The sequence below is a fragment of the Podarcis muralis genome, chromosome 15 (genome assembly GCF_964188315.1).
Source record: "Podarcis muralis chromosome 15, rPodMur119.hap1.1, whole genome shotgun sequence".
Taxonomy (NCBI): domain Eukaryota; kingdom Metazoa; phylum Chordata; class Lepidosauria; order Squamata; family Lacertidae; genus Podarcis; species Podarcis muralis.
This window is the reverse complement of record NC_135669.1, coordinates 5,174,457-5,185,493: the sequence shown is the minus strand read 5'-3', so window position 1 is coordinate 5,185,493 and position 11,037 is coordinate 5,174,457. Positions and strand designations below refer to the sequence as shown.

General features: G+C 45.6%; 1 protein-coding gene across 1 annotated transcript; it reads right to left on the bottom strand.

The window, feature by feature from the left end:
* Nucleotides 1–6,516: 6,516 nt before the first annotated feature.
* LOC114585747 (claudin-34-like) lies at nucleotides 6,517–9,537 on the bottom strand. The gene is made up of 3 exons (XM_077919627.1): nucleotides 9,332–9,537; nucleotides 8,252–8,340; nucleotides 6,517–7,712 (listed from the first exon to the last, which is right to left on the bottom strand). Exon 3 carries the CDS (start codon nucleotides 7,709–7,711, stop codon nucleotides 6,698–6,700), a length of 1,014 nt encoding a protein of 337 aa, XP_077775753.1. The 5' UTR covers nucleotide 7,712; nucleotides 8,252–8,340; nucleotides 9,332–9,537; the 3' UTR covers nucleotides 6,517–6,697.
* Between the last annotated feature and the right edge of the window lie 1,500 nt (nucleotides 9,538–11,037).

The window sequence follows — 11,037 nt, the reverse complement described above, 5'->3', positions numbered from 1 at the left end:
TTTTGAGCTAATTTGAAATTGGCAGTCTCAGTTCCCGTGAATATGGAAATGGGACTGGGTTTGTAGAACACTGTTTTAAACCCATGTAATAAATTCAGAGCGCTCTGTTCAATATTCTGCAAAATAGATTGGAAGCTGAAAATGAGATTTTATTCATTAAACCCATGTACACCTCTGGAATGGAAAGAGGAAAAGTGATTAAATGCCATTCAGGGTTACCAAACAGTCCCTTCCCTTGGGCCATAGTGTTTTATGAAGGAGATGTTAAAAGCTGACCATAAAGATTTCAGAACTGGAAAATATGCGTTTTGAGGGCATTACTGTTGCATGCAAGTCATTTTTGCTTGTTGCAGTTACTTGACTGGGACTGGTGAGTTCCAAGTTAATTTCCCAGTTCTCTAAGAAGCTTTCCACATGACATCAACTCTCCACATTTTCAGTTGTCAGTAAAGTTATGATAATTAGGCTGTTTTTTATCATTTTTGTTTTTCTTAAGAATATCCACTGGTATGGTAGGAAGTGCACCTATGATTTGCATTAGCTGTGCTGTTCAAATTGGCCTGTATCCTATGAGGTTATTGTGTGAGTGGAACAATTTTCATTCAAACAGCAGAACTTTTCTTCATTCTCTTTCCTCTGTGTGTCCCCTGTAACTCCCAAAATCTGCTTTGGGGGCTTCCCCAACTCTTCATGGTAGATTGGGATAGTGGTGCAGGGCCAAATGTCAGGACGAGAGGGAAGGGAGGTTCTGTTAAATGAGTGTAAGTTGTTTCACATACTTTCTTGGATTCAATCCATTGAGAGTAACTGATGAAGCTGGGAGACGGCTTGAATGCAAATGGGGGAAAGATCCAAATGAATGCAACCGAACACCGGTAAGGGCTCATTATTGACAAAGAAGGCATACTTTGCTGCTTCCATTCCATCCTCATTATGTTGTCCGGCAGAGCTTTTCCATGTTGTACAGGGCCTTTTACAGGCTGGCCCAAAGGAGGTGATAGAACCAATGGTAGCTCGCTGTGACTTGTTTGCAAAGCATTTTGAGGATAAAAGTTCTGAACGTCTAGTTCTGTTGAATGAGTTTCAGTTGCTAAGGCTTGAGGATGTGGAGAAGGTGCTCGGATCAGTCAAGGCGACTACTTGCGCTTCAGACCCATGCCCCTCTTGGCTGATGAAAACCAGCAGGGAGAGAACAGCTGGCTGGGCCAGGGAGGGGATAAATGCCTCTTTACGAGAGGGGGTGGTCCCTGCCTGTTTGAAGGAGGCAGTGCTAAAACCACTCCTTAAGAAACCTTCCCTGGATCTGGAAAATCTAACTAACTATTGGCCAGTTGCTAATCTCCATTTCCTGAGCAAGGTTCTGGAGCAAGTGGTCGCAGACCAGATCCAGTTGCTTTTGGAACCATTTCAATCAGGTTTTAAGCCCGGTTTTGGCACAGAAACTGCTTTGGTTGCCCTGTGTGATTACCTCTGAAGAGAAAGAGACAAGGAAACATGTCCCTGCTAATTTTTCTCAATCTTCTTATTCAAAGCTCAGTATCTTAGCCCCTGATATCTGGCTTCCTCTCCTGCCCCCTTATGGGCCATGTTGAACACTATCAGATTATCTATGGTATCTGGGAAATCATTTTTAGGCCAATAACTTCTGATGGACGCCTTTTAGGAAATAATGTCAATTATAACCTTGTAGGACTTCGTTATTTCAGTCTATTACCTGCAATGAGTTATTCTCAAACAAGGAGTTCAAATTGATAAAAGGCAAAGGAAAATCAATACTTGAGATTGTTGAGATTAATTGGGACTTTATAATGGATTTCTTTCCCCCTTCTCTTTCCATTGGGACTTCCAATAGCTCCAGCAGGCGGCCCATCCTGAATGTGGATTTAGTGCTGCCAAATATGTGAAGTCAAAACTTGAAGAGATTCATATTTTTCTGCATTAAGATGATGAATATTTCAAAACTGCAGACCTGCCAAGATAAATGGGGCCCAATATGCACACTCACCTGCACACACACTGAGCTTTCTTTACCAATAAAAGAAAAATCAGTAGCTATTCTTCTCACTGGGGGGGGGGGAATCTAGCGGTCAGGTCATTGTTAAAAGTGTGTTTATTTTTCTTGCAGAAAGTGCTGTAAGCCCTCATAAATTGCTTTCTGAAGAGTAAGAAATTAGAGAAACTTGGGAGGCTCCAGTGTAACCTCAAATGGCAGCCATTCAATAAGTTGTCAGAGAAGCTTCAGGAAGAAGATAGCAAGCAGCTCTCCTGGACAGTTTTGTTTCCTTGCATTCCATCTTGTCATCTGATCTCAGACATCTCAAGTTGGGGAATCTGGCAACTTTCTCTATAGAAGAATGCTGAGTTTTAGTTGCTCCCCTGTGGATGGCCAGATGGGGCAGTTCAGGTATCAACTCAGCTTACAACCAGGGCATTCAAAGGGCCAGCACAATTCTACTTGATTCAGTACAGCTACTGACTCTGGCAAGGGTGAAGACAAGGAGAAAGCAGCTCCCACAGAAGTATGGGGGCAGGGAGAGAAATGTGGGAACCAAAGGCATAACCAAGCAAAAGTAAAGATTGCTGAGTCAGATAACCAGAGTGATCAGAGTTAGGTTCTTCAGGGCCTTGGACAGTTCACAGGAAGAAGATGGTCTGTTTTGAGTCCACGGCTCCCTTGGCCAGCTACATGCTTTCTGTGGCTCCCTTGTGGGAAAATGGCTCCAAGCCTCAGTTCTGTCCCCCCATGCCTGCAGATCCGCGAGCCTCTCACCCCTTTTCAACCCCCTCCCTTGTGGAGTGTTCCCTCAGCCTCCTCTCCTCTCCCCTTTCCTTGGGAGTTCTTCAGGCAGCTGTCCCTGGTCTCTGAGCTGCCCCCACCCCCACCCCACCTCAAAGAGAGGTGCCTCCTCAGGCTGTCCCACAGGGGCATGGGAGCAGGGTGCCCACAGCCTTAGTGGCCCAACGGAGACTGGCCAAAGGTGAACATGAGGCCAGCACCTGACCTTGGGAGGCAGCAGTGGGTGCCAGGCCTGTTACAACGAGCAGACACACAAGCCTGTGGGAGGCAGAGACATGAGAGGGCATCAGAGGGAGGGAGGGGAGGAAAGAGGGACAGAGGCCTGTGTTGCTTGAGGCACCCCTGACCATCCTTCAAGGCACCACAGGGTGCCATGGCACACTGGTGGAAAACCACTGGCACATTTCATAGAATTCTAGAGTAGGAAGGGAACAGGAATCTTTTGCCCAACATGAGGCTTGAACCCACAACCCTGAAATTATTTGTTTCCATTATAAAAAGATTGACATGACTCATAGAATGAGTTGGAAGATTTGAAGTATCCAGCGCAGGAATCACAGCCCAGGAATCCCTGATAGATGACCATCCAGCCTCTGTTGGAAAACTTCCAGTGAAGGAGAATCCAGCACCTTCCAATGAAGTCTATTCCACTGTCAAATGGCTCTTACCACCAGAAAGTTATTCCTAATGTTTAGTTGGAATCTCCTTTCTTGTAATTTGAATCCATTGGTTTGGGTTCCACCCTCTGGAGCAGCAGAAAACAAGCTTGCTCTGTCTTCAGATATTTGAAGATGGATACCATATCATCTCCCAGTCTCCTCTTTTCCAGGTCAAACATCCCTAACTCCCTCAATCATTCCTCATATAGCTTGGTTGCAGCCCCTTGATCTTCTTGGTTGCCCCCTCTGCACACGTTCCAGCTTGTCAATATAATTCTTAAATGGTGGCACCCAGAACTGGACACAGTACTCCAGGTATGCTCTGACCAAGGCAGAAAAAGCAGGACTATTACTTCCTTTGATTGAGACACTCAACTTCTGTTGATGCAGCCTAGAATAGCATTAGCTTTTTTTGCTGGTGGATCACACTGTTGACTCATATTAAGCTTGTGGTCTACTAACACCCCTAGATTATTTTTGTTTGTACTACTGGCAATCCAGATGTCTCCCATCATCATATATTTGTGCAGAACCTTACATTCATCCCTCCTGAAATTCATTTTGTTAGTTTTGTCCCATTCCGCCAATCTGTTAAACAAATACACAAATAAACAAATATTTAGTTGTTTCCATTGGGTTTGAACACCACTTTGAATTACAGCAACTTTATTCAGTAGTAAAGGTGGATCTGACTAGTCCAGTATCCCTTTTCTAAAAATGAAAAGTTTTATAAAAACTCTATGGGGACAGACAAGTATTATCTCCATATTAGTCTGGCAGAGGTGTGGAGACGTCTGGTACTGTGAAATAATTTCTTGCTTAAGTTAGGGCCACTTTGTAAATTTATGATGAGGGGGATCTTTGAGTTTCCCAGCTCATTGGTTGCTTTCCTGGTCACTTGAATATCCATCTCCCTACAGTCACTGTGTTGCTCCCCAGGTAGATGACTCCTTTGAGATTCGGTGATGTTCATGTGCTTTGGACTCAAAATATTTCTTTGTAGATTTACAGGTCTTCTGCAGAGACTTTTTCTGAAAATGCTCGTGGGGATTCCTTCCCTTATAAAAAGTGGGACTGAAAATATCCAGCAATCCCAATCTGAACCCCTGAATGGGAGACCGCCTTCAGTGGCGGAGCAAGCCAATTGGGCACCTGGGGCGGTGTATGTGCCCTGCACCCAGGGGTGGGGCCAGCTGCCTGCAGGGCGAGGGGCAGGACGCTCCGTGGGGCCTCCAAGGAGTCTGCCTGCCTCCTCTCACTCAGCCACCGTACATCTGAAGGAGAGGCAGTGGGTAGACCGTTTGGGGCAGCGCGGAGCCTGTGGGTGCCCAAACCACGGCGTCTCTGTATAGATAACAATTTTGCCGTGCTGTAGCGGGAAATCTGTTCCTAAATACCTGTGGTCTTCTGTCAAAGTCATTCCTAGCTGTAAATCACTGTGGGAGAGCTGTAAGGGGCAGAATTGTATTTACGGCAACGATAAAAACTGGAACTCAGTTCCGGCACCTCTCAGGTTGGCACTGTTGCCATTACAAGAGAACAAGGAAGACGTTTGTGGTGAGTTCCAGCACCTCTTTTTCTAGAAAAATAGCACAGAGTTTGTACTTTGGGGCCCGCTCCACTTTCATGTTTGGTGTTCAGCAGCAGGAGTTTTTGAAGGAATCCTGTAAGCAGGGCCAGTTGGGGGGAGGGGTTGCAGGGGGGGGGCATTTGGCCTGGGGCAAAACCTCAAAGGGGGCCTCAGATTTAGTCACTTCTTAATATTTTTGGTATTTGATTCTTCTCTCAACTTGTTTCTACCTGCAGCAGACCAAAATGTGACGCCCACTCTCAGCTTAGAGCTGCAAACTTAAGCAAATGAGAGAGGTGATTTTTATAAAAGACATGGTTCGCAGATATTTCATCATATTCAATTACATCTCACTTCTTTGGTGTGTGGCGCTATTTTGTTTTGGGTTCCATCATTTCTAATTTTTTATTCTGCCTGAAAGCTGGAAGTGGCCTAGGTCTCTCTGGACCCCTGAAACCGGGTGTCCCTGACCATTGTTCTTGCTGGCCAGGGCTGGGAGCAGCACACAGGCACTCAAAGGCTTGGCCAGTATTCTCTGTAAAACAGACTGCAAACACACACACACACACACACACACACACACACACACACACAGCATGCCCCAGAACCTTTTGCGATTTGCAGTGTTTCTGAAATGTAGAAAATTCAAAAAGCACCATAGACAGTAGAGTCTGCAGTGAAAAAAGCACTCCAGCATAAGTTTGCGATGAGATAACATTCTTTTTATTGCTAAAAGAGATATAGCATAAATTAATATCTAAATATAACAGTTTTATACTTTTCATTTATTCCCCCATTTATAGTTAACACTATGTTGTAAGCATCCCAGAAGCATTCAGTTTAAAAAAAAACCAGAATATGCATAAGAAAATATAGACAACGTCCACTGCTTCAATTTAAAATGACAGCTCCCTGCTTAAAACGGGGGGCGCCCTTTGCGTGGACGCGTGCAGCCCCTAGATCTGGAGCGGCTCCAACAGCATAGACTTGTTTTGCCTTCCCTCAGGTGGGATACCTGGAGGTCTCCGCCTACCTCAGTCAGTTGTCCAATCCCACCTGGGGGAAGCGTTGCCAAGGAGACCAGGCCAGGTAGGGGAGGGATTACCTGCCCACACAATAGAGGGAGGATCTTACCTGGGAATCCTCACTTGGCTCCAGAGCTTCTCCCACCCTACCCACCCTCAGTTAATGTCTTATTTGCAGGTTAACTTTTCTTCACAGGTTTTGCAGGTTAACTTTTCTTCACAGGTATGCGGGCGCTGCTACGTTAAGGTCGCTGTTAAAGGGCCAGAAAGGAATTTCCCTGCATTGGCAGGTTTCGCCTTTCCGGTAGCAAAACGTCACAACTTTGGCGGTATCAGGCCTTGGGCGGAATCCTTTAGTCCATCTTCCTCTTTGCGGCGGCAATACCAGGGTTCCCCGTTAAAGGGGTTTCTGAAGGGAGGCTGTGACCGTGCGCCAAAAGGTCATCATTGCTCTCCCCTGCGGCGGCGTAACGGGGGCGGCTATCTCTGCTTGAACATATGTTCTCCAGAGCTGGCCCATCCCCCCCACACACACTGGATAACCCTGATGCTCCCTAGGTCCCCGGCTGGGGACTGGGGAGGGAGAACGCCCAATGCCTGAGCCAAGGTCTACCCACATTTGAAATTTAATAAAGTTGTGGCCAATTTAATCCCATAGCACGTTGTCATGAGTCGTTATTCCACATGAAGGGGGGGACCGCGTGGGATCTGGGGACTCCGCCTGTCCACGCAAAAAGCCAGTCACAGGACGGGAACCATTCCTCAGCCATATTGCTAGTGAGCCTGGCATGGTTTCCGTTTTAATATGACTTTGACATCTCCGCCAGATAGTGGGTTTTTCTTCTTCACATTCCAGTGTCACAGAAGAGAAGTACTGTCTGTATTTCATCCTCAGCTTTGGGTTTTCGGTGTCTGTAACACTTTCTGGGTCATTTACAAATTTTGGCTTGGAAGTGTTTATTTTACTCATTTTCCAAAAATATTTTTCACCCAGAACCAGAGTTCCGCTTAACAGCTGCAAAGCTGCAGCAAGAAACCCAATATAGATGGCCATTCCAGCATATTGTTCTGTGGGAATCGGAGGAACTCCCAAAACCTCCGGAAGCGGAATTCCTTCGTTTCTTAATACAGAATAAAGATTCCATGCAATGGGAATCAGTACACAAGTACCTGCTGCCAACTCTATCCTTGCTCCGATTGAAAAGAAGGTATCAATGAAATTTTCGTCTTTTCCCGGCTCAAAGATGTTGCAAAGAGCAAAGGCCATCCAAAGAACGGTCACCGCATTGGCCACTGAGGCCATTGGCATCAAGTCCTGGGCCACAATGATTTCTGCTGGCAGGGACTCCTCACCATTGAATGGTATACATATGATGTTAGTTTTCTTCATAGTAACTCTTCTGACGGAACAGGCACCCCAGATGCCAATGCCCGCAATGCCCTGCTGGTTGCTGCCCATGATTTTGTCCACTTGCCACACTCTCCAGTCAAGGTTGGCAGATGTGGAGCAGATGCTCATTAGGCAGCCCAGGACAGCCAGGAGAAAGGCAGCTAGTTGCACGCAGGACACCCTGCACAGCAGGCGGACTGGGAAGGACCCATCATGCGCCTGGGGTGGAAGTTCCGCTTTAGTGCTGGGAAGGCTGGCGATAGAAGGCATGCTGGAGAAAAACACAGACAAAAGATAACCGTTAGATACTTCGGCACAGTATCATATGGACATCTCCTAAAGTTTGAGCAAATACTGATGTGCAGCTAAAACAATGCCATCATTCTAGGGCAAATTCTGCATTTCCCACCTTGAGACGTAGGAATGGAAAAGTCTGCTGTACCTGCAATCATAAGTGCCAGGAATCAGACTTCCCCAGGGGTGAAGAAATTGCACAACCGCACAACCCCTTTTGCAGATAATTGGGCTCTTGTCTAGTCCACTCCTCCTCTGCATTCCTATGCTCCCCTCCCTTCCCTCTCCATTGGTCAAATGTCAGGCATGATCCCACCAAAGTTATGCATTCTACCTATTCTCTCTCTCTCTCTCTCTCTCTCTCTCTCACACACACACACACACACACACACACACGAGTGAAAGGCCTTCCAAGTGGCTCTCAGACAGGACAAAAGGAAATAAAAGTCAATTTGTTCCTATCTGAGAAAACACTGCTCTGTTGGTGGGGAACTGAGGAGCGCTGCATATATGCACCTGTGTGAATCAGTTCTTCAACCAGTCTTTTTCCAGAGCGAGGGCTTTTTCCAGGTCTTTCTCTTCCAGCGTCTGATCTAGGAGAGGACCTGGAAAGAGTGAAGCTGGTCTGAGCACCGTAGCAACTGCTCCTTGGAGTTCTGAGGCAGTTAGAATGCAGCTTGCTTTGAACGCTCAGAAGAACACAAATCATAACTCCAGGGTACTGGTCGTTTGGAACAGTTGGCAACTGCTTGGAGGAAGTATGCATTTGAATACCAGTGTGACTCTGCAACTTTTAAAAGACACTTTTTTTGTTAGATGTAAGCTTATGCAAAGATCGAATGCAAAATGTGGAAATAAACACCCCAGCTGCCAGTTCCAAAGGAATGAGAGAGCAAGATTTGAAATAAACCAGGGGTCAGCAACCTTTTTTAGCTGTGGGCCGGTCCACCATCCCTCAGACCATGTGGTTGGCTGGATTATATTTTGAAAAAGAAAAAAAAAATGAACGAATTCCTATGCCCCAGAAATAACCCAGAGATGCATTTTAAATAGAAGCACACATTCTACTCATCTAAAAACACCAGGCAGGCCCCACAACTAACCCAGAGATGCATTTTAAATAAAAGGACACATTCTACTCATGTAAAAACACGCTGATTCCCGGACCGTCCGCAGTCTGGATTGAGAAGGCTCCCGGGCCTTAGGTTGCCTACCCCTGGTTAAGGTCATATTGAATCCCTTCAGGCCTTCAAAGATGGCTATCAGATTATCAGTTGGAGAGTTGACAGGGTTTTTTGTTTTGTTGGACCCACTTTTTCTATTGAATTGATATGACCACGCTCCATTTGGGAGGGTTTTGCTTGTGATGCAGTTTTAATGGTTTTGTCTTTTTTCATAATTACGTGTTTTATTGCTGTAACACTTATGGTGGGACCTTATAATGAAGACTGGGCAAGAAATCTTATAGGTAGATGGATCAATAGTCTAGCAAAACCAAATGTGTGTTTGCATGGGGAACATAATGGATAAGAGCAATCCAAACTATAGGAAGCAGCTGTAATATATGACGGGGTAAATGATGCTGCTGTAACTTACCTCTGTTTCAAACTCCATTGAGGAATGGGGCTACTGCTGGACGGGCCAACTTGAGCCTGACGGAGAGAAAACAACCATTACACCACTCATTTTGTGAGTGTATCTTCCAATGGGTTACCAGGTCATGTGCCTGAGCTGAGCAGAGTTTGGAATAGGGGCAAGTTCCCCCCTCCCCATTTCCATCTTCACTTTCCCAGAGCACCTCTTTTGGGGGACTTACCCGAGCCTTGGCTGAGCCAGGACAGAGGACTGACACCAGTGTCTCTCCAGCTGAGCAGAGATGAGGGACCTCTGTTGCTCAACCACAGATGCACCTTTTCCAAACTGCTCATCTTGGCAGTTCTTGGGTTTGGAATGCTCCCTTAGTTTTTATTTGCATTAATTTATTGGAAAAAATTTAATTCCACTATTAATTGCAAGTGCTTCCAGGCGGTGATACAATAAACTTTGGTAATAAACTTAGCTTGCATTCTCCATATTCTTCCAACCCCTTTCCGAGGACTGGTAAAATGTGTAAAGTGGGAAGCCTCACACTGCTCCCGTACGTGATATGTGGCTTTCTACCTGTTGAACAAGTACCCTAATGATATCCCCAGGAGCCAGAATGTGAGTTAGTGAGGCCCATGCCTTTATATATGATGGCAGAGCTGGGAGTACAAGCAAATGAGTCAAGTGTAGTGAAGCATATTTCTCATTAAATAGAGCAACTGGAAACAAAGCTCATGGAAAGGTGAGCTCATTTATCAAATCACATGTGGATGACACAGGCGCTATGTTTTATTACCTCCAGGGCTCGAGGTAATATCAAACAGTTTTTGCTGGGTAATGCCAAGGATTCATAATGTTGTTTTTGGAGGCGCTTCATATATTGCGCTGAATGGGTGCATCATTGCCAGTTGGTTTGCTCTAGGAAAAACAAAAGCAAAAATGAGCTTCAGGGGAAGCTCAGTGTTAGAACACATAGCTTGCATGCAAAAGGAAATGGTCCAGACCTTGGCATCTCTAGGTAGAGCTAGGAAAGACTTCTGCTGAAACCATGGAAAGTCACCAACAATCCATGCATGTCAGGGATGCAGAGCTTGTAGTCCTCCGTATGTTGTTGGGCTACAACTCCCACCATTCTTGACCATTGGCGATGCTGGCTGGAGTTCAAGATTATTGTAAGGGCCACTGTTTTTCTTCCATGGTATAGACAGGAAGCAAAATCTCTTCCTGTGACCCCATTGCTCCTGACTTACTTGCAAAAGTGCTTCTTGTTTCCTTGGCACAGCACTCTTCCTAGAATATCTTAGTGCTTCTTCCTCTTTCCTGAGCATCAAGACCATCTAGCAATGGTGCCATGCTAGAGGGAGAAGAATTGCCTTTGTTAATAAGTTGGTGCATTTCTTCCCCATTGCAGCAGTGTGTTGTGATGAGTGGTGTCTCTTGTTCTTCAGAGATTGTTGCCCGAAGAACAGAGACAGCATCACAACACCACAACAGGAGAGGAAATGCTGTCTTTCTAAAGAGCAACAAACAACATTTCCTCTCCTCCAAATCACAATGGGAAGGAAGGAGACCACTGTTTCTGTAGTTGATAGAGAATATGAATTGTGTGTGTATCTGTGTGTGTGTGTGCTGTATGTAGAATAACAGAATTGTAGAGTTGGAAGAGACCTCAAAGGTCATCTAGTTCAACTGTCTGCAGGGCAGGAATCACATCTAAA